The following is a 23,753-nucleotide window of genomic DNA, read 5'->3' as shown; positions in this document are numbered from 1 at the left end:
GATAACATTTGAAATGTAAATAAAGAAGATATCCAATAAAAAGAAAAAAATAAACAAAACAAAAACCCCAAAACAGGATGTAAAATGTGAGGACTTCAAAAAGATCACAAAGTTCACACATCTGTGGCCTGATGGGAGGACAGGACAGGGCACCTATACTATCGAGATAAAAGAGAAGCATCTTACCACAGACCCCATGGACAGTAAAAGGTGATGTCATAAGGTAGCCTGTATGATGTCTTGGAAAGGAGTGATATTATAGGGTTCAATGTATGATAATGCCTGTACTGGTATAAAAAATGAAATTGAAGACAGAAATAAATGGAAAGCTATCCTATGATCAGGTATCAGAATTACCACAGATTAACATGTCTGCAGTGGAGGTCAGAGGGTAATTTTGGGATAATTCTCTCCTACTATCAAGTCCATTGGACTCAGGTTGGCAAGCTTCTGTGGCAAGTACTTTCATCTGCTGGGCCATCTTGCAGTCCTATTTTGTGTTTCGTAATGGATTTCTCCTCTCACTGTATGTCTTACTTCTCTTACTAACATCAACTGTTGGGGGCTGTGTAGAAGGAAGACAGCAGCTTTAGAACTCACAGAATGTGGTCCAATGGTTAGCATGACCGAGATGGGTGAGCCTCAGGGAGGCAGAGCCCAGAGGACCATGTGTCCTAAGGACTTCATGTTCTTATGGAGTTTGGCTCTGCTTGTTGGTCTCCCAGTCGTCTCATCCCTCATAATCTGTGAGTTGTGGGAAAACTCTAAGGGGTGTCCAGCCCCTCACTGGGCAGTGTCGTTGGCACTTACAATAATAGAGATTGATCTCTTCCAAGTATTGCTGCTGGAGCAGATTAATGATTCAACAACCATCCTTAGAAAGAACTTAGAGACGGAGACTGTTAGTGAAGTTAACATGTTTTTGTTAGTGGCTCAGATGTAGAAAATCTTGGGGAAAGATTTACAGTTCAGAAAGGCACCCTCTTGATAGTTGAGCCTGGGAGTTTTGAGGTCAGGGCAGAAGAGCAATAGCAGCCTGACTAGTACTAGCTGATGCGACTTTCTTCCTGAAGCTGGGCTGGCGATTGAGGTGATGATTAATTACTTGTACCCGTCTTTCCCCTTTCCTTCCTGATATGATTTAATAAAGCTGTTAATGAGTAGATGTGCACCTTGAGGATTTAAAGTAAAAGTGACTGACTTTTATATAAAAGTTTAGATTTGTGATTCGAAAATCTCTTAAGATTTTTATAAGAGTATTTTTTAAGATAAATAATAGAATTATTGATCCTTTCTTTGTAACTGCAAATTACAGACTGCCAGGAAGAGAACTGGCTGAAGAATATCTTGCTTGTCTATTCTTTGTTAACCTATAATAAGTTACTTAACCATAAATGTACATGGGTCCTTGGGAATAATTTATTTTTTTTACCTGTAATATGTAAAACATTTAATCATGTAAGAGTATTGGGGAACATGCTGGGTTTTTTTTTAACTTATACACTTTGTAATTGTTCACGTGAAGAAAAACAGGATGGAGCCAAATTGTAATGTTTATAATGTCTTAAACATTTTTCTGGAATATGTAAGCCATGGGAGAAAAAATAAAGTTGTTGGAGCTTGTTGGAGCCTTGCTTCATCTACCAAGGGTGTGTGTGTGTGCGTGTGTGTGTGCGTGTGTGTGTGTGTGTGTGTGCGTGCACATGTGCAGGTGTGCTTGTTTTCATCCTTTTTACTGGTCCTAGATAATTAAGTTTTGCTCCCTCAGAGAAAAGCCTCTCTCTGACTCCAGCCCTCTTCCTCAGTGTACCTGACCTGTCAAAGCTGGCTTCAGCAAATAACTTTTTAGCCACCACCAAAGATAGGACATCCACATGCATTCACCCACCTCTTGTGTTGGAGGCAGGGCCCCCTCACAGGTGACACAGTATCTCAGATGAGCAGGATTCCCAGTGCCACAGGTGCGACAGATCACCCTCTCCTTGACAACAGGGAATTACAAAGAGAATGAGCAATGGCAGGGTGGAGATGCCCCACAGTCCTGGTGGTCAACTCCTAGTTGTGTGGTAATCAACTAGGTCAGCACCTAGTCAGGAGTACTACATTGGTTTGGGGATTACTTAAAAAAGTTATCATTGTCTGCCACTATGCCAGACAACTGAACACAGTTTAAAAAGAGACAGAACTACAAGCAAGCAAACAAATGGAAAATAGTATTCATTCGGTTTGAGGAAGTCAATTTGAAATTTTACAAGGATTATGTTCCCATCTTCGGCAGGGGAAAGCCAACAGGCAGCAACAGGCTCTCTCCATCATAGCCTACAGTGTGAAGAGAAAGACTCGAGACCAGCAGAAGCTCAGTCTGTGGATTTCTAAGTCTGTTGTCTCCCAAGACTTTATGCTAACTAGGAGTTTGGGTTTGTTCTGTAGGTTCTGACTTATACAGAATTTGAAGAAGTGACTGTCAGAAGAAAATATTAACACAGTTTCCCAAGTTAATTCACAAGATAAGGTGCAATGCAGAAATAGAGATGACAGAACTAGATAAAGCTAGAAACGAGGAGGGAGGAGATGGGTGGGAAGCTGGAACTGTTAAGAAGATTAGTACAATTATGGAGAAACCTCACATTTTGCACTTTGCCCTGAAACATCAGAAAGTGCCTACAGGACAAGACCCCATGCATGGAAGGCTGCAGTTTGTAAAATGCCAGGACAAGACCCCATGCATGGAAGGGTGCAGTTTGTAAAATGCCAATTCATTGGAAAGAACTGCATCACTGCTTAGGCAGTGTTCTGCATGTCCAGCCACCAAGGAGCTCAGAGGCAACAGCTGTGGCAGCAGGGCCAGTTTATCTGGAGATGGCAGCAGAGTTAGTGTCCTCATTCCCAAGGGCCTGGTTTTGCAGCCATAAAGATGCAATGAGGAAGGAGTCGTGAAAGCTCACATTGAAGTTTCAGAAAGTTGTAAAGGACAGGCAGTGTGTAGCGAGGACGGGTTCCCTACGAAGAGAGCCTGAGAAGCTGCCGCACAGAGGGAGGGAGAGGCAGAAGCTGCAACGGAGATGCCAGGAGACGAGCAGTTCTAACCACTCTTTTCTACAGACAGGAAGCCATCAGCAGAGTGAGCAAACAAAAACATGAAGCCACTTTCAGTGAACAACTCTAAGTCAGTATTAGCCACAATTCTGAAGTCTGAATACTTACTTAGGTGAAGCATCATCTAAATTAGCTGTATTGCAGTTTATCCTCAGTTTGTTTGGGGGAATATGCATAGGCTTCTCCCTTACAGAGCCTATTGGCAGTTATATATTTGGGCCAGTATGCCTTTCTAAGAATCAGAATGGGGTTGTCTACAAGACATTCGTTTACAATTATTAGTCCATTCCGCCAGCTGAAGACAGACACATAATTACTCAGACCTACTTTCTGTGTATCTCATTCACGTTTCCAGAGAATCACACTTCCTCACCTTCAAGTAGAGGCTGGCCTGTGGCCGCAGCTGTGGAGCAAGAGGAGCTTCGCACACCACACAGATGGGGGTGTTCATGGGGACCATACTGCCACACTCTGCACAAAGGCCCATCTGCTCAAAGGAAAAGCTCAGGTTTGCCTTGGGAGGTGGAGGCTGACAGGACTTACTCCCTAAGGCTGGATTTGCTTTTGGAAGCAGTTGAATTAATTTCCTTTCCTATTAAGTGTAGAAGTATAAAAACCTGTTTACTCTAGAATGTGAACTAGAAGCCAGAGGTGAGCACCAGACGGAAGCTTCCCAGGAAATGTCCATCTGCACAAGAGCACGGGCTCTTCAGGCTGCCCTCCTGCTCCCTGCTCTGGGCGGGGCTTCTCCAACACAGGGCAGGCTGAGAACAGCAGCGCTGCTGTGGCTGCTACTGTAGGAGTCAGCCTTATTTGAGACATTGTTAAGATGGCAATGCCAGTGGCCAACAAAGAGGACCAGCGCTTTGTGGTGATCAACGGCCAAGTGAAGTGCCCTGGGAATCTTGTTTGTTACTGCTGGTTAGTATGTCGTGAGTAGATTCTTTTGCTTTTATTATGATATCTGTTTTAACTTTTGAAAAAAGTGTGTGTGTATGTGCATGTGCGTGTGCGTGTGTGTGTGTGTTGGGGATAGAGAGGATTGGAGTGATATAGGTGTAATGCTTATGTATGAAGTTCTCAAAAATATTAAAATATGTGTGTGTTCGTGTATGTGCAGGTGCACATGTATGTACAAGTTTGTATGTGTGGGGGTCAGAAGATAACTTCAGGCGTCATCATCAGGAATGCTGTCCATCTTCTTTGAGACGGGGGTTTCTGGTTGGCCTGCAGCTCACCAATTATGCTAGGCCCGTAGCCGGTGGCTAGCCAGCTAGTTGTTGAGGACTGAACTCAGGTCCTGTGCTTGCAAGTCAAGCAGCACTGTACTGAATGGGATGTTCTCTCAGCCTGATGCCCAGGATTTTAACAGGCATCTAACTGCAATGTCTCAATACCTTCTCAGTGTGGGCAAGCATCCACACATCTCTACTTGGATGTGTAAGTGAAAGAAAGCTCAATATGACTGAAAGCTTAGACAACCCTGAAAACTGCCTGAAGTTTTATATTCTGTCCAGTCCACACAAATATCTCTCAGCGAAGCCTTACTAGCTGGAGGTATTTGAAAACAGTTTTGGGCCAACCTTGTCCCATTAAAACAGTGAGATTTTAGTCTGTTTCTCGGTGTCTTCTCCAAGGCCACACAAAGGAAATCCTGTTGCAAGTGTGCTTTTCTAGTCTTAAGAAGGACTAGGTAGGAAGACATCAATGTGTTCAAAATTCTTTCAGTGAGTGTTTATGTGTGTGGCTCATGTGACAGGCCCTTGTCACGGCTACCTATACAGGTCACATATAAATAATATGCAGGTCATACAGAAATAAATGTTTTCAAACATTCTGAAGCTTACCTGAGCCCCTTCTGGGGGTGGAAGACGATAGCCAAATATGGGTGGGACAGGAGCGCCACACTCTTGACAGAAGCGAGCAAAAGGATCAGATGGACGGGAAGCCAGACAGTGGGTACACCTACAACGAAACAGGTTTGCATGAATTCATAAGGGTCTACACTAATATTCATATATATACAATGAATGGTGGAGAGTACGTTAGCTCCCGAACCCCCAGGGACTACTACTAGTAAAAGGTTTGTTGAGAGACAGTTTTATCAGTGATGTACCTATGGAGCAGTAGCTCATGCTTATGCAAGAAAACCCAATTAAAGCACACAAGCATGCATGCACACACACACACACACGACATCAAAGAGGGGAAATTCTTGAAAATATGTGTGTGTTTGTTTATGCATATGTAAAAGATTCCTATTATTAATTATGAGGGAAATATAAATTAGAATCACAATGATACACCATTACAATCTCACTAGAATGTCTAAAAGTATGAAGTGTTGGTAAAGATGTAAAAACTGGAATTCTCTGTCACTGTTGAGGTAAATATAAGTGGTATCCCTCCTTTGGAAATAACTGGGTATGACCCAGTCATTCTCCTTCAAGATTTCTACCATAAATGACATGGAAGCTGATGTACACATAGTTACTTGTATATAAATGTTCACATTAGTTTTTCAGTTTGACATGCTAGCCAAATTCTGGGAGGAGCATGTGCCCTCACAGTTGAATGGGTAAGTGAACTGTGGTGTGCCCATTCAATAGAAATTGCGATATACAAAAAGCTTGTCAGTAAAATAAATAGATATTAGATGTCAGCAAACATGTATGAGTCACAAGAACAATTATGCTGGATCAATAAAGCCTGGAGAGTGGGGAGAGAGTGCATGCTGCTTTATTATATTACATATAGAATCAATGCAAACCAAGCTAGAGTGATAAGGACCAGATCAACAGCTGATGGGCTGAGGCAGGCTGGAGGGTACAGTGTCGGGGTGAACACGTTCATTCTGTGACTGTAGTGTTAGTTTCACATACGTGTCAATCACGCTCTTCACAGGTAGACATTTCAGTGAGTGTCAGCATCGTTTGTCTTTTCGAAAATTTTCTACTTTAAATTTTTATTTTCTGTGTATGAATGTTTTGCCTGCAATACATGCCCATGCCTAGAGAGGCCAGAAGAGGGTGTTGGATGCCCTGGAAGTGGAGTTATTGACAATTGTGAGCCACCATGTGGGTGCTGGGGATTAAATCCAGGTCCTTTAGAAGAGAAGCTAGTGTGTTAATCACTGAGCCATCTCTTCAGTCCTGGATTCTTTTTCCCAATTATGTGTTTTTAAAACTCTAAAAAATTTCTAGGCATGTTAAATACCAACACTCTGGAGTCTGAAGCAGGAAGATTGTTTTAAGTTTGAGGCCAACCTGGACTGTAAAGCAAGTGCCAGGCCAGGTTGACATGGCAAGTCAACCTGTCTTAAAACTAGGAATGAGCAAAGACAGTGTTATATTTCATTTTTAATCTCACAGACCACATGTAACTTTGAAGAATGTAAGACAGAGTAGAGAAGGCATTACATACTTGAGAAAGTCTGTCTCCCTCTGGATCCTCATGATCTCAGTGCTCGTCAGAGTCTTCTGGCCAGTTATGTGTGCAAAGCCAGGGGACTAAAATGAAGAACACAGATAGACACACAGTCCATATAACATGGTAAAGGCTACAGGACAGGAACCGTCCATTCAAAATTCTTTTACCAACATAAGGGAAAGTCTTTGTACTTATTACTCTGGAATCAACGTAAGTTATTAAGTGCTTTCTACTCATGAGTAAATGTGTATATTTTATTTATAACAAAAGTTTAAGAAAGAAGAAGATATCTGAGTTTACTATTAGACAGATAATATTTTAGAACTGGGAGACTTAAGTTTGTATCCATTTGTCTCAAGGATAATATTTCTAGAAAACTCAAAAGGTCTCACTTATACAAATAGGTTATTTGAATTAATTTTCTGTTTGGTGCAGAGAAAAGGTCAAAAAAGCAAAATATTACATGGTCCCTGTCCCTAAAGGACACTTCTCCTATCTGTACAAAATAACTGAAATCTATGGACCTAGCAAGATGACAGAGTTGTGCTGTGTTCTACAGGGATCTAGAAGACAGAATAGTCACACCTGCAGGCTCCATGGGTGAAGGGAGTCTTGGAAGAGATGGGCATGGGAAATGAGAGGAAAGTATGAAAAGCAGACAGAAAACAAAAGGAACCCATAGTAAGAAAACACACAGGTACCATGGCAGGGCAATGCATGGCCCATCCTGGGACACATATGGCTTATTGTGGACTACAATATGGAAAGAAGGGATGCCCAAAAAAAGAAAGATGAAGGGGAGAAGCTAGCCATCCTACTACTGATGTAAAACACACTGGCATACAGCAGCCATTATCTCTTTGCCATTCACAGTAACACTCTGAGTTGTGCTATGCCACGACCATTTCATTATAATTCTGTAATATTATTTTGAAACAAGGTCTTGCTATGTTGGCCATGTTTTTCTCCTGCCTCAGCCTCCCAAAACCAATGATTAAAGAAGTAAATCACCACACTTGAGCACATAGCATCTTATTTGGATAAATCAGTCTTTTAAAAAAGTTATCAAAATAGCAAAAGTAACTCCTGTTCCCCAGGCTAAACAATTACTTATATCAACATTTTCTACATATATCTTTATTCTCTTTGAGTCATATGAAAATAAGCTGTAAGCAGTATCTCCTTTTGTCCTAAGTTGCTGAGTGTGCATTTCCCAAGACCAACCGTACGCCAAAATCAGCAAAGTTCCGAGTGATGATGTTATCTAATCCGCAGATCCACATTCAGACCCTGCTGGTTGTGCCAATGGTGTCCTTTATAGCTAGGTATTGTTTTCCTGGTCTGGGATATGATCCCATGTCATGTATACTTGTCACCTGTAATTTTTTTTAAAAATTTATTTATTTTATGTATATGAGTACACTGTAGCTGTCTTCAGACACACCAGAAGAGGGCATCCAATCCCATTACAGATGGTTGTGAGCCACCATGTGGTTGCTGGGAATTGAACTCAGGACCTCTGGAAGAGCAGTCGGTGCTCTTAACCACTGAGCCATCATCTATCCAGCCCTGTTGCCTGTAATTTGAAGCGCTTCCTCAGTCTTTCTTCGTCATCTCTCTTCCCTTTCCTTCCTTCCTTCCTTCCTTCCTTCCTTCCTCCTTTTCTTGTAGGTTTTCATTTTGTTTGGTTTGGTTTAGTTTTGTTTTTTTGAGACAGGGTTTCTCTGTGTAGCCCTGCTTGCCTTGGAACTTGATTTGTAGAAAAACCTGGCCTTGAATTCACAGATATCTGCCTGCCTCTGCCTCCCGAGTGCTAGGACTAGAGGCATGTGCCAGCACCGCTCAGCTTCTTCATTTTTCTTGCCTTGAACATTTTTAAGGAGCAATAGGTCAGCCAGTGGTGTGTGCCTGTAATCCCAGCATTCAAGAGGCAGAATCTATCACCCGTGAGACCTCAATATATAAAACAATTGAGAACTAGGCCATAGTTTGGAGAGGGAGTTGGGGTGAGGGGATGTTACATGACACGGGTTGGAAGGAAGAAAGGGAAGGGGAAGTGATGTGGCTATGTCTTAATTAAAAAAAAAAAAAAGAAGCAGACACATGAGGATTACCACGAATTTGAGGCCAGCCTACATAGTTTCAGACCAGCCAGGACTATATAGTAAGATTCCGTCTATGAACAAAACAAGAATATGATAGTTAACTCATAGCAATTCATAGCCTATGGCATGACTATGGAATCTGGCGATGTCTCATATTCCTGTGACTGGATTCAGACATTGATTTGGGACACATCCTAGAGGAAGGGTGCTGTCAATGCAGTGTGTGAGGGGGTCACAATACTCATTCTTGAGTGGATGCTGATGCTCAAAGCCATTTGACTTGAGTTCACATCAATACTGTGGGCACTGAAGCTTGGGATTTCAGACTTTATTCTGTAGACAATGGGGATCATTCAGAATGATTTTGTTATTGTTTTGGGTGTTGGTTGTTATTGTTGTTCTTTGTTTAATGTTTTTGTAGTACATCAAACACGGCCTGTATCAGAAATCATAAACTGGTGGTCTATCTACCCTTCCTCTAGGAGGTATCCCAAATCCATGCCTGAATCCAGTCACGGGAATATGAGACAACGCCAAATTCCATAGTCATGCCATAGGCTATGAATTGCTATGAGTTACCTGTCATATAGACCACCAAATATTGTGAGACACTGAAGTTCAGTTGGCCTATATACATATATATTTTCTCCTACACTGATTCAGGTTCTGGATTGATTCTCAGATTTTTAGCTAGGTTAGTAGACATGAAGATGCAGGTTTCTGATTTTCATGCAAACTCATCAGGTGGCAATAGTGAACTGGAAGTCCTTGTCATTGGCTGGCTGCAGATGAAAATGATCACTCTGGGTACCTCTGGCATTCCACATCATCACAGAACCCACAGACTTGGTAACCTCACCCTAAAGCTAGCTGTCATGGATTATTTATCCTCTACTTTGCTGCCTGACCCTGAAATCAATGTTAGGCCAGAAGGATGGATATTTAAAATGCAGATACTGCTCTCATGCCTAGAGTCTCTGTTTTAGACCTGAGAACATACACTTCGAATGAACTTCTATGTGATTATGATCATGCAGGTGTAAGAAAGCACCTTTGAGAACCACTGTGCTACCCTACCACCCAGTTTGTCTGATTAAAACTTTTTGTGTGTAGCTGGGTGGTGGTGGCTCATGCCTTTAATCCTGGCACTCAGAAGGCAGAGGCTGGTGAACCTCTGCGTGCAAGGCCAGTCTGGTATAAGCCAAGTTCCAGGATGGCCAGGGCTTCACAGAGAGATCTGTCTCAAAAAAGAATTGTGTTAACTATTTTCTTGATTATTATTTACCTGGCTCAAGTAAAAGGCTAGCTCTATGAATAGGAAGGCTTTTCCCTTTAGACACAGTATTTCTAGAGCTGGGACACTGCCTGCAACATGGCTAAAGTTTGAGAGATGCTGTCTGAGAGTATGCTGGGAAGCATTAAGATCCCTGGGGCATTTTTGCTACCCTAAAGAATTTCCACTGATGTTACCTGGGCCTGGTGAGTATGTATTCGAGCACTCGCTCCCTCATGGTAGGCTGGGATTTCCAGTGGCCTTTCTGAGAAGCGAAGATCTTTCAGAGTTTTAGGGTCTGCTCTTTCGTCTATCTTGAGGTCTATAATTATATTAAAAATATTGTTTTGTGATATCATTACCATATACAACCATACGAATATGTTCTCATAGCTAGAAACTTCCAATAAAAGACCATGTCACATTCTTTCCCTAGCAGCAAATACTATAATGTCACCCTCCCTGAGTAAGTGAAATAAAGCTGAGAAAAAAATAATTGACCCAGTCTAAGACAATTACCTTCCTTGGTGCATTCTATAATATTCTATCAAGTTAAGAAAACAGAACACACCAATTGCAAAGTTAGCGAATAACATTAACATTATTTCAACAAAAAAGAAAGAGAGAAAAGTAAAGAAAAGAAATGAAGGGAAAAGAAAGGAAAAGAAAAGAAACCCATGACAGCCTTTCTTTGCATAGCTGTTGCTTATTTACTGAGGACTCCAGAACCTTTGCTGCCTGAATTCATATAAGAACTCAACTTTTCTTAGAGGACCCAAGTCATTTAGTTGTTGTTTTTAGAAAAGAAATAAACACAACCCCTAACACAAGTGTTGCTGTCATTTGTGCGTAGGGTGCGTGCATGCCACAGAGGCCCGCTTTTGGGAGTCAGTTGTCTCATTACACATGGGCTCCCAGGATTAAATCAGGCCATCGAGTCTGCATGGCAAATGCCTTTACCTTACCTGATAAGCTATTTTGCTAGCCTACCATGACATAAAAAGCAGGCTCATTTTTTAGCCATGTCCTGAACACATTCTATCTATATGCACCTTTGTAGTTTCCAAAGTAAGAAGCTTGAGTCCATAGCTGATACTGACCCTACTGTGCAGCTCAGTTTGGCTCAGCTCTATCAAAACCCTGCTTTTGTTTAAATTTAACCCAAACCCCATCCACTCCCTAAACCCAGTGATTCTTTCTTTGGTGAGGTGTCCCATGGTTCCTTCAATCTAATTATTCAATAAATCAAATTTATCAGTCTGCTTGCTTATCTCTCATAGTCTTGATCTATTAGCTAGAATAAATTAAAAAATCAAATTGTAGCATGCCTGGTTTTCTTATTTCAACACGAGGACACAGAAAGCATGCAGTGAGTAAGCAGGAAGTCTGCTTAGTGGGTTTCCTTCTGCCTCACCATACCTGCAAGCTGTCTAAGGTTAACGTTCCAAGTTGATTTATTTTCAGCATTCTTATACTTCTTCCTTAGTTTTGGTCCGACAAACCCATTTTTTAATTCCTAGGAATGAAGAGATTACATATTACTTGATTATATACATTTAGAGTATGAAAATTAGAAGTCATAGTAGAGACAATGTCATGGTGGACACTTCTTACTTGAAAGGGGTTATAGCAGTTTTTATAAAGAATATCTGTTTCCTTTAGAAACCCACAGCTCTGTGTCTAGACTACTCAGTGAGCCAGCATCTGGCTGGTAGGCCTTGCTACGCATCGCCAGGTAAAGCAGCCAAGACAGGGGACAGGAGAGCACATGGATAGCACCGTTATCAGAAACAGTAATATCAGAGGGGAGAAAAAAGAGTCAGAGAGGAAAAATAGGGTGACATTAGACAAGAAAGAGAAGCCTTATGCTCACTACCTGCCCAGACAGTGCTCCAAACTCCCTTCTCCCTGGCCTTTTGTGGACTCCGTCCCTTCGATCTGATTCAGATCTGAATCTCCACTGGCCTGTAGATCATCACCGTGATAACCACACTACAAGTCTGCCTCATCCACGCCATCTACTGCTCTGTCCCACAACATGTGCTCTGGTCTCAGGGCTACCACTGGGCTTAAGTAACACCCCACGAACCTTCTCTGTCACTCTCAACAAGTACCCCATGATTAAGACCTCTTGGTCAGTTGCCCTATCTCTGACCCTACTACCTGGATCACTAGTGCCAGCAACTCAGGACTGATGTTTCAAACATCCTTCTTAGATATATCAGATTAATTCTCCAAAGAAGTGCAGATTTGCAGCTTTTGTGGGGTGAAGACTTTAACTAATAGAAGTCAACACACACTGCAATGGTCTACTAGCCTGGCTACTCCATTCCCCAAATATATACTCACTGGCCTCCCTTGCCTGCCCCTGTGTTATGCCAAAAAGTATGGTAGGCCTGCTTACTGTTATCTCAGAGCTTGTAAATGGAAAAGATAAGAAACCAAGAACTCACATGCTCAGATCAGTTTTCCCCCCAGATGATGAGGGACAAAGACAATGTAAACAGCTTATTTATCTGCAGTTTATACAGAGTTCACAAAGCACAAATGCTGGGTGAACACAGAAACTGATTCTTGGGTGGCAGCCTAATGGTCTCGTTCATAGAGTCACTGCAGACACTTGAACACAGGCAGTGATGGTGCTGAGTCAGAATTCTGGTCTTAGAAGAAGGCTTGACCAAGTCTGGGAACCAGTGAAGATTCTTCACAATGGTTGATACTGACCTTAATCACACAGATCTGACTGTGAGTAGAAGTGTTGTAGTAGAAGGGAAGATGTGCCCACTGAGCAAAGAAAGGATGAAAAACATAGTGATAATCTGAAAACTCTTTGGCTTCATTACTTGCCTGCTTTGAGAACCCCTTGAGAGCATCTTCAACATTGTCTTCAGGAGAGACCATCTTCGGTGGTTCATAGTCCACCTGAAACACCTTTGTGACAATCCCACTCTGTCTGCAGTCTCTGAAAATCATATTTTTAAAAAGGAAAGGGTATATTATACAAACACTCAGAGAGAGGTGGCTAGCAGTTATGATGCTAAAGCTCCTTAATGTGTCCCTAAATGTGTGGTATTTTCAGTTGGAAAAGTTAAAATATACTTCCAGCTAAGGCGGTTTTGGGGGTGAGAGGTTGGGTAATGCCAGCCTTCAGCAGTGGCTATGGTATTCTAGACCCTGCTCCTGCCCATTATGCTCACAGAGACCCAGTGTGCATCACTCCTTCCCATCCAGCCTGGCTCCCTGCAGTGGCCTGAATGCTCAGTGTACTGGCCTCAGCTCCAAGCAGCTCAAGCCCACAGAAGTGGTTTGAATTTTTGGTATCACCATTCTAGGTCTGCTCTGGATCTTCAAAAACATTCCTGGAAATCCAGGCATAGAGGTACATATCTGTGATCTCAGCACCAGGAGACTAGGATAAGAAGATCCCTCCAAGCTTAAGACTAGCTAGTACTATATAGCAAGACCCAAAACCAAACCATTTCCAGGAGAATATATAGTCCCTCTGCTTTTCCCCTGTGTCAGTCCTATATGGCCTGGAGAAGCTCTCCTACAATCCAATGATAAAAATAAATGCAACAGGGACTGGAGAGAAGGCTCAGTGGGTAACAGCACTGGCTGCTCCTCCGAAGGACCCAAATTAAATTCCAACCATCCATATGGTGGCTTATAACTGTCTGTAATCCCAGCTCCAGGGCATCTGATGCCCTTCTCTGGCCTCCAGGGGCATTGGGTGCATGTGGTAAACATGTAGGCAAAACACCCTTAACACATAAAAATAAAAAATACAATAAAATAAAAATACAAACACAATCTACACTACAAGAGCACAGACAGCCAACAGAAATTATTAGTAAAAGGCCAACAGAAATCTCTAATAAAAGTGATTTTCTAGTTAAAGTGATGTTCTCAAAGGACTGCAGTTGTTTTTAAAATGGGTCTGCTATGAAGCATCTTCCTTGCAATTATTTCTAGTCTTTTTCTATTTACTTATCATGAAATACATGGTATTTATATCCAAAAATATACTTAAGTATTTATATTTAAAATGTTCAATGATCTCATTCCTGAGTTCTTTTTTAAAAATAAAGTGGCGTTCATTTCTATTACTGTCATTTTAATAACATGGATGATTACAAGGTTTGTGTGGGTGGATACCCAGCTCTTGCACTCCTTGGAATGCTAGCATTCAGCACCATGGATTTGAATGTTGTTGCTGTCCTACTTTAGTTCTCTACTGCTGGGATAAAACTCCAAGACCAAAACAGCTTGGGGGAGGAACAGGGTTACTTGGCTGATAGTTTATTCCCATCATTGAGGGAATTTAGGGCAGGAGCTCAAGGCAGAAACTTGGAGGCAGGAACTGAAGCAGAGACTGAGGAGGAATGCTGTTTACTGGCTTGCTTCCCAAGACATGTTCACCTACCCTTATACAACCCAGGAGTGACACCACCCACAGTGGGCTGGGCCCTCACACATCAATCAGTGACTTGCCAAAGGTCAATATGATGGACAGTCAAGTACGTGTACACACACACACACACACACACACACACACACACACACACCCCAACCCAAAACGAATCATCACATAATGCATATCCCAAGGACATTATGTAAGGTTCTTCTGATATCCTGAATTCTCAACATATCAATAGCACTGGATATTGTCACTTGGTTATGTTCTCGGTAGATACTTGCTTGAGATGCTCCTTGTGTATTAGGATATGGGTTGGCTACTACAACTAGAACCAAAATAATGACTGAAAAATAAAAGTACTAGGTGAGGTGGTTCACACCTTTAGTCCCAGTACTCGGGGAAGTAGCAACATGCTGATCTATGTGAGTTCAAGGCCAGCCTGGTCTACAAAGTGAGTTCCAGCACAGCCAGGGCTAGATAGAGAAACCTCGTCTCAGAAAACAAACAAACAAACAAACAAACACCCAAAAGAACAAAACAGAAGTGACAAGTCTAAGCAAGCAAAGATGGTGTGCTGATTTGAATGAGAATAACCCCATAGGATCATACGATTTGGTCACTGGGGAGTGGCTCAGTTTGAAAGATTAGATGGTGTGGCCTTGTTAGAGGAAGAGTGTCACTGGGGATGGGCCTTGAGGGTTCAAAAGCCTTTGGCAAGCCCAGAGTCTCTCTCTGCCCACAGCTCAGGCTATAGTTCTGAGCTACTGTGCCAAGGTCTGCCTGCATGCTTCCCACTATGATGATAATGGATCAAACAAAGCTGTAAGCAGCCCCCAGTTAAATGCTGTCTTTGATAAGAGATGCTGTGGTCTCCATGTCTCTTGACAGCAATAGAACACTAAGACAGATAGCATAGAGTAGAAGCATTGTAATGTTGATTGTTTATGGGCTCTAAACTCACATAAGAAACAAGCCTCTGGGCATGTCTACAAGATTTCCTTTATTGGGTTGAGATAAGTAGAGCCCCCTGGATGTGGGCTAGAGTCCTACACTTCAATAAAGAAACATGAGGTGAGCTCTACCATCCCCAACACCCTGCCACCCTGCTTCCTGGCTGCAGATGCAATGTGATCTGCTGTCTCATGATCCTGTCACTATGGATTCCCTTCCTTGATGGACCTTCAAACTGTGAGCCAAAATAAACCCTTGCCTCCACTGTTGCTTTTGTCAGGTATTTTTATCATAGCACTAATAAAAGTGATACAGATGTCATAGGGTCAACTTTCCATCTCCTTCTTCTATCATCCCGAGCACATTACATTTGTTCTCATGATCCATGGTTGACATCCACATTCCAGACAGTGGAAAGCAGAGCCTACTGAGTCTCCCTTAAAGACAGCCTGGAAATTTCACATGTCCCTTCTGCATGAGCCACAACCTGGTGATATACCCAGACCTATCTTCAAGGAAGATTAGGAAATACCTATTAGGCAACCATGTGCCTGGCTAAAATTCACAGTTGCCATTCCTTTAGGAGGAGCAGATGTTGGGGGCAGGTCGACCCTTTGTCATATCACCATCACAGTCCTGCAGTGTCTGTGGGATTAACTGTCACTATGATTTACCTGCTCTGAAAGCTCAGTGGAACAGAGACAGTTTCCTGTTATTTTCTTTACATGCCTGTGCATTGTGGGTCACTCACAGCTGTGGTTCTGACTGATCTGCCTGGCTCTCACCACTTGTGAACGTCAATCACCTGCTTTCTTTGTGTCCTTTGCTTGTCTTGCTATTGTTGATATTTACAATGATCTCTGATGTATTTTACTTGTGTTTCTGTAATTTCTCAGATTTTATACATTCCAAAATATGTTTCTAAAGTCTTTGAAACTCTAGGCAAATACATGTCCCCAAAGGCTTAAAGTTATTTATGTAAAATCATAAATATATAAACATCAATTCTAATATAGTTGAGAAATATCTAACATAATAGAGAGGTTTTAAGCTGTATTTTAGAAGGTCAAAAACTCAGAAGTATGAAATTCATCTAAATAACAATATCTGAACTACAGTGTTAAAAACATAACAGGGGTCTGGAGAGATGGCTCAGAGGTTAAGAACATTGCCTGCTCTTCCAGAGGTCCTGAGTTCAATTCCCTGCAACCACCTATAATGAGATCTGGTGCCCAGTTCTGGCCTGCAGACATATATGCAAGCAGAATGCTATATACATAATAAATAGATAAATCTTTAAAAAACAAAAGAAAAGAAAAACATAACAACATACTTGGCTTTCAATGTTTAGTGACTATCTCCACATTTGGTGCCTGGAGGGGCCCACATCACTTAAAACATAAGACCAAAGCTGCAGCTTCTGTCTGAACACCCGTAAGATGATCTGTGCATGAACTACTTCATTCATCTCAGCTGTCCTTATTAGCCCACTTCTCTAAGGCTCCTGGAGGGGCGTTGAGACCCCACACTGAAGTCATACTGAAGTCACGTTGGTTCTCAGTTACTTGTTCCAATCCTTTAAGGACCCTGTTACCTCCCTACCACAGATGGTCCTTAGATGATGATCCTTAGAGACCCAGCTAAGGCATTTGCCCACAGAATCTAGCCTAGAACAGCCCAAAGATCAGTTTAAGCTGCATGATAGGCAGCTACCCCTCAAAGAATTAGGTTTGAGAATAGAGTTATAAATCTTATAGCCTAAGGTGACTTGAAACATTCATATACTTCTGTTAGGGCTCAGGATAGTGACCTTAAATATATATGTACCAATATAAATTATACCCAGCATTAATGCCATGTCTGGGTACCATTAGGCTCACAAATACTATCCTGCTAACAGAAATTATTTAATCCTGACACGGAGTTTCTACTCCACCCTTTAGTTCCCAGAGAAAAGACAAATACAGCCTTTATACTTACAATAAGCCTTAAATAGCACAAGAGCTGGACAAATACCTACTCTCCATGCTATTAGAATCTGCTTTCCTATGGATAACCCCGAGTTATTATTACTTACTACTTACTATGTTTCATCTGGGCTGCTCTTAACTCCAAGTGGCCAGCCCTCAGGGCCTTGTTTTTATAGCGTACCTAACCCATGGGGCCTTCTCCTTCCTCCTCTTGCACCCTCTCCTCCTTATGGTTCTTCTCCAAACCCAAACCCTTGAAACCTAAACCCCCACCTGTCTCTTCTACTCAGCTACTGGCATCTTTATTTACCCATCAGAAATAACTTGGGGACAGGGCCACTTAGCATCCACAGGCAGACCCTCTTATCTTTAGGGCAAGCAGTCTTGGGGGCCCAATATTAGCAATACAAGCAGCATCAGGCCAACCCACTATACTATCCTTTCAATGGATACCAGAATTAAAGATCTTAGGTATAGCATAGGTCATAATATGTCTTCCTAGAATGGGCAAGGCCCTGAGTTCAATCTTCAGCATTACAAAACAGAATTTTCTGAATGACTACAGGGAAATTACAAAGCTGGGTTAGTGGGAATTCACAGTTTGGTTTGGGTTGAGTCTTCTCAGCCTATTGAAAATAATAATATGCTGGCAAGATATTTATTTTCCATAGAGGCTACCCTCTTCATTATAAAATGACCAGCTGTAAGTCTACCCATTACAAACTAGATGCTAATAGCAAATAAGATGCACCAAGATGATTTTTTTGCATACATGCACATGTAGTGTATGTTCATGTTTATGTGGTATAAGTATGTGGATATGAGTTACATGCATGAGTGTGTGCGTATGTGGAAGCTAGATATGGGGTCAGGTATCTTCCTTTATCACTCTCCACTTCGTTCATTTACTGTGTGTAGATAAGTGCATAGAACATAGGGAGTGGGAGACAATGGGCCACGGCATGTATGAAGAGGTCAGAGGACAAGTTTCAGAAGCTGGTTCTCTCTGTGCATCCGATTCTGAGGTAGGGTGTGGCTCCTGTGATTTCTGAGATATCTGCCCCAGCCTCTTTGGCCTGGAAGTTTCTGGCCGATTCATCTTGCCTTCCTTCCATCTTGCTGCAGGAGTATTGAGATTACAGATTATAATATGGCACTCAGCTTTTGACATGGATTCTGGAAACCAAATGCAATCATCATGCTGTACCACAAGCATCTTTATCCACTGAGCCATCCTCCACAGGTCTCTCATTTGTTTGTTTGTTTGTTTGTTTGTTTTTTGAGACAAGGTTTCTCTGTGGAGCCCTGTCTGCCCTGGAACTCGCTTTATAGATCAGGCTCGCCCCAAACTTAGAGACCCATCTGCCTTTGCTTTCCAACTGCTGGGATTAAAGGCATGAGCCACTAAGTCTGGCCTCCACTTTGTTTTCTTTAAGAGGAGTCGCTCACTGAACCCAGGGTTCACCTATTCAGCTATGCTGGCTGGTCAGTGACCGCGAGATCTGCCTGTGTCTACTGCCACTTACAGCCGGGCTCCAGGCACTTGTCTGACTTTTAAGTGGGTACAAGGGATCCAAACTCATATCCTCATGTTTGTACAGCTGGCATTTAACCCACTGAACCATCTCCCTAGTCCCCCAAAAGGTTTCTGACATATATGTCATGGGAGAGGAATTATGCCCAGAGAATCTTGACTTTTGGAACAGAAAGGAATTAATTCACATTTTACTCACCCAGCACAAACTCTTGAGTTCTAAGACTAGGGCCAGATCTGAAATTCTAGTAGCCTCAGAAATGAGGACTAACATAAAGAAAATGAAAGTCAGAAGGCCACCCGATCAAGGTCACCTGACTAAATGATTAAGTAGGGTTAAAATCTTCAAATCTCTGTGGTGATAATCTTGTCAACTCAATTGGATTGAGAAAGGCCTAAAGGATTTGTAAGGCACACTCTGGGGGTGTCTGTGTGCTGTGTCTTGACTTAATCGATAGATTATCCTTTGACAAATCGATATAATGGCATTATTGGGAAACAGTGAAAGGCAGGAGGGACCTCTGGAGGAACCAGGTCACCAGCAGGCACATCCACAGGGATTACAGCTTGCCCTGGCCCTTTCCTGTAGTCACATATGTATTCTTTTCTTTCCTGTATTCCCATGCTTTTTTTTCCTTCCTGGTGGCCATAATATGACCATTTCTCTTCTACTTCTCCTTTCCCACATTGATGGGGTAATACCTCAAATAAGTCTCCTTTTTCATTTGTTCTCAGGTATTTGGGTCATATTAACACAAATTAGCTAGTACAGTTTCCAAGTCCTATATTCTTTCTACAGACTCAGTGACTTCTCCCAGAGTTCTCTCTGCCTTTGCTGCCTGTAGACATGGCATTCAGGTCTCTTCCCTGCATTGCCTCCTGAACAGGGTCTCTATACCACAAGCTTGCATCATGCCCTCCAGGTAGGAAGTTGACATTTTTAAGGCTGAGTGTGTGTGTGTGTTTCAAAAAACTACAGATGAAGGCCTGTGAGATATGCTGGTAGCTAACTTTTGTTTGCTTTATCAACTCCATTGGAAAACTTAGGGGTCCTTCCTGAATCTACTGAAGAAAATAATTATTCTCAGAGGAATCTGAGGCCCTGAAGTACTCAGTGGCTCTGAAAGCTCACAGTGGAACTCCGTCATAGCAAGTTCCTTCCAGAGGAAACATTCTATCTTGGAGGAAAGTTTATTGAGACTTAGGATATTAGAGGGAGGTGAAATGTCCATTTTGCATGGCAGCTGACAAAACTCAGGAGGGTAAACAACATCAGCTTCAGAAGTCCTCCAAAACCAACTAGACTTACTAGGTCTAGTTCCTCCTTCCCCAAGCTTACATAAGAAGTAAGGACTGAGGAGAGATACTCTCAGATGAGCCAAGCTGCCCAAAAGAGGCCTCAAACCAGCTAAACCACCTGGAAGAGGCAGAGGCCAGCACAGCTGCCTGGAAGAGACATTTTCTGACTCTGACATGTCAAGCTGCTTGCAAGTTTGATTTTAAAATAGGCTGCAGGGATCCAACTTTTCTGGGCTGGAACCTGTGCTAGGGTGAGCACTGGGTAATCCAGCTGTCTTTGAGTCATTTCTGTTGTTTTAAGTACACACTCATATTCTTGGGAGTAACCTCATAAATCCTACTGTTTGGCCAAGTTTGGAAGCAGGTTTACTTTTGTCTGTGTTTTGTTCTCCATCTTGGGTGAGCAGACGCTTGTCCATATCCACTACTTTGTCAGAAAACACAACCCATAGTTCCAGCTTTTGTTCCTGCTTGCCTTAATATATTGTGACCCCTGCATAGGCCAGTGGTAGAGAAGGGAAACTGCACAATCACACCCAACACATCACAAAATATGTTGGTGAGACAGGATGCTGTTGATCCTAAGACTTTTAAAGAAGCAGAGGGTGAGTGGACCCTGGGATTAGATTGCCAGTATGGGCCATCAATCTTTGACAATACCCTTCCCTTCCTGGGATGTTCTCAAGTTCTTTCCCCTTCTTGTCCAACTGTGTTCTTTCCATACTCTGATGTGAAATGAATTTTCTTCTCCCCCCCCATACACATACACACCACACACACACACACACACACACACACACACACACGGTGGGGGTGGAGGGGAGAGAGAAAGTAAATAAGTAAATGTAAGAAAATAATCAAGGCCAAGCATGGTGGTGCACACCGTTAGTCCCAGAACTCAGAAGCAAGCAGATCTCTGTGAACTTAAGAGCAGCCCGGTTTATAGACTGAGTTCCAGGAGCGCCAAGGCTACACAGAAAAACCCTGTTTCAAAAAACAAAACCCAAATACAAATGAATAAAAAAAAATTCTTTAAAGAGAAAATGGGAGTGGGAAAAAGAAGATTTAGGGAAAAAGTGGCTAAGGACATCCAAGTTGAAATGAAACTTTGAACAAGTTAAAATGAGCTGGAACATCAATTAAGTCTACAGGAAATAAAACAAACAATGATGTCCCATCCCAGGGAATAAAAGAACCATTCACTAAACAGCACTTTCCTCAGAGCAAAAGGAAGCTCTTGAGAAAGTTCTTCCTCCCCAGAATTCCAGTGTAGAATTTGAAATAAAAATATTATTAATATAGGCAACATTTATTGAGCTATATACTTAAGATCTGTGAACTTTATGCCTCAATAAAATTACTGAAATTAGGGTAACTTTGTCATTAATGGACTTCTAACACATTGATTTTCCCAAGAAGAACTGAATAAAATTAGAATATAATGTAGCTGGGAACGGTGGCACATGCCTTTAATCCTCAGGAGACAGAGGTAGGTAGATCTCTGAGTTCAATGCCACTTGATCTACAGAGAGAGTTCCAAGACAGCCAGGGCTATATAGAGAAACCTGTGTCTAAGAACCAAAAATAGCATATATATGCATATCTATATTAGTGTGATTCTACCATGCTTGCTTGCCTACCATGCTCTTAACTTACTTAGAGACAGCAACAGCTTTAACTTGTATTTTTCCATCAGGGAGAGTAATAGGTTTTATATATTTAAATGTATTATTTTCACCAGAACCAGTTTTCTTGAGGAAGTCAGGTTTGCTGCCATCCAGGGTATAATATATGTTGACATCTGGGGTGTCTGAAAAATCCAGAACAGGATAACCATCATTAACACTGAAATAATAAGTCCTTGTATACCTATAGTCTGTCAAAAAGAACACACATACACAGTAAATGAATAATGATTCTGTTATTTGTGCTAACACAGTACTCTGCATGAATGAACTCACTTCATCTATTCATTTATATTACCGTATGTGGTAGGTCCTAATTTGTACCCATTCTATAGGTGGCAACTGAGTACTTGAGAGATTAATGAACTTGATAAATAACAAAGGATTTCCAGTGTTCACATAGTTGCTCACAACTGTCTGTAACTCCAGTAGCAAGGAATCCAATGCCCTCTTCTGGCCTCAGTAGATAGCAGGCATGTGGTACACAGGCATGTATGTAGGCAAAACACCCATACATATAAAATAAAAATATAAATATTCTTAAGAAAGAAAATGGGAGTGGGAAAAAGATTTAGGAAAAGGGAAGTGATTAATGATCTCCAAGTTGAAATGGCAATAGCTTTGAACATCTTAATATACACAAAATTTATTGACCTATTGACCTAATGCTATGTGGTTTGCCTTCTGCTGGGCTGGGTACACAGCCTGTAATCCTGACCCACTGTGGTCTCTGTCTTCTAATAGGTATTAATACAAACAAAAGAGGGGTCAGTTTTAAGATAGCACAAACCACATAGAAAGCAAAACTCCTCTTTTGGAGCATTTCTTAAGAAGTATTTTATTCTGTCTCAGAAAATGATTCCTACACCTCTTAGAAACATTAAAAAAATATGTAATTCAAAAGGTTAAAAATGTCTGTACAATGAGACGGCCTTACATCAGATGCCCACAGAATATCAGGTATCTTTGAAAAACTTTCATATCCGTGCAAACATATACTTTAAATTTTATTTTCCCCTCTCTTTGTATACCAATTCTATGTCCTATCTCATATATTTCTTTCTTCATAGAGCATACATTTGAGAGCACATAAACGGTAACTAACCAACCAAATTAATTTTCTCAGACAATAATAAACTAAGCAGGAGAGAAGTTCTTCCCAGTATGCAAATAAAAGGATGGGTAGAAGCTTACTTTCATTTATAGAAATGACGTTTTTATTTTCTTACCTATAGAAACGTTTTTCTTGTCCTTTGCCTATCTTTTCTTTCCTGTCATTATTAGCTTAAATTCACGGTGAGAAGCAGTGGGTTCCATTATGACACTGTCACACCCATTAGCCCTTATGTTATCCTCTTCTGTTAGTCCCTCCCTCCTTGACTAAACCACTCCCTTTCCTTTTCCCAAAGGTTCCACTTCGACTTTCAAATCTTTAAAGGAAAAAGTCTAGATTCTGCACAGAGATTTGCAAAGACATAGATTTACACATACATTTGTTACTTTCTTTATTTCTTTCATTTTTTTCTTTGTTAATTTTGCAGCAGTGGGGATTGAACCCAGGGCACTGGCCACACTCACAAGCTCACTGCTGTTAAACTCTCTTCTTTCATCCCGCCTTTCCTTCCCTCTCCCATATATATATGTCTAAATATATGTATATATATATGTGTGTGTGTATGTGTGTATCTGAAAGTCTAAGTCTTTTAATATAAATATTTGTTCAAATGTCTTATCTATAAAGCTTCTTTACACTGACATTTATGTTACTTATATGCATATACACATATAAGCAGATTTACTATTAAGTGCTATCTACTACTTTGTTTCTGTAATTGTTAAGATTTATTTTATTTAATATTATTATAAGCTAATAGATGTTATGTTAAATCAAATCCTCTCCTTTCATCTCCATATGTATACACATTTTTGTCTCTATTTCCAGTACCCCAAAGTGTCTCATTAGGCAGCACAGATTGGCCTCAGATTCACAGTTC

At 41.4% G+C, this 23,753-nt stretch overlaps 1 protein-coding gene across 1 annotated transcript in view; it reads right to left on the bottom strand.

Moving 5' to 3' along the window:
• The window catches only part of Dzank1 (double zinc ribbon and ankyrin repeat domains 1), a 54,577-nt gene that overhangs the window by 28,020 nt on the left and 2,804 nt on the right, over positions 1-23,753 (bottom strand). Inside the window, exons 3-10 of the mRNA XM_028756781.1 lie at positions 21,731-21,884; positions 12,751-12,865; positions 11,323-11,419; positions 10,101-10,225; positions 6,520-6,605; positions 4,944-5,061; positions 3,470-3,583; positions 1,889-1,981 (exon numbers count right to left, since the gene is read on the bottom strand). Of these exons, the coding sequence (XP_028612614.1) occupies positions 1,889-1,981; positions 3,470-3,583; positions 4,944-5,061; positions 6,520-6,605; positions 10,101-10,225; positions 11,323-11,419; positions 12,751-12,865; positions 21,731-21,884 (902 nt within the window). The remainder of the gene's footprint in view (positions 1-1,888; positions 1,982-3,469; positions 3,584-4,943; positions 5,062-6,519; positions 6,606-10,100; positions 10,226-11,322; positions 11,420-12,750; positions 12,866-21,730; positions 21,885-23,753) is intronic.

The sequence above is a fragment of the Grammomys surdaster genome, unplaced genomic scaffold (assembly GCF_004785775.1).
Source record: "Grammomys surdaster isolate TR1022 unplaced genomic scaffold, NIH_TR_1.0 129, whole genome shotgun sequence".
Lineage (NCBI taxonomy): Eukaryota > Metazoa > Chordata > Mammalia > Rodentia > Muridae > Grammomys > Grammomys surdaster.
The sequence above is the reverse complement of the archived record's forward strand: the minus strand, read 5'-3'. Positions and strand labels throughout refer to the sequence as shown.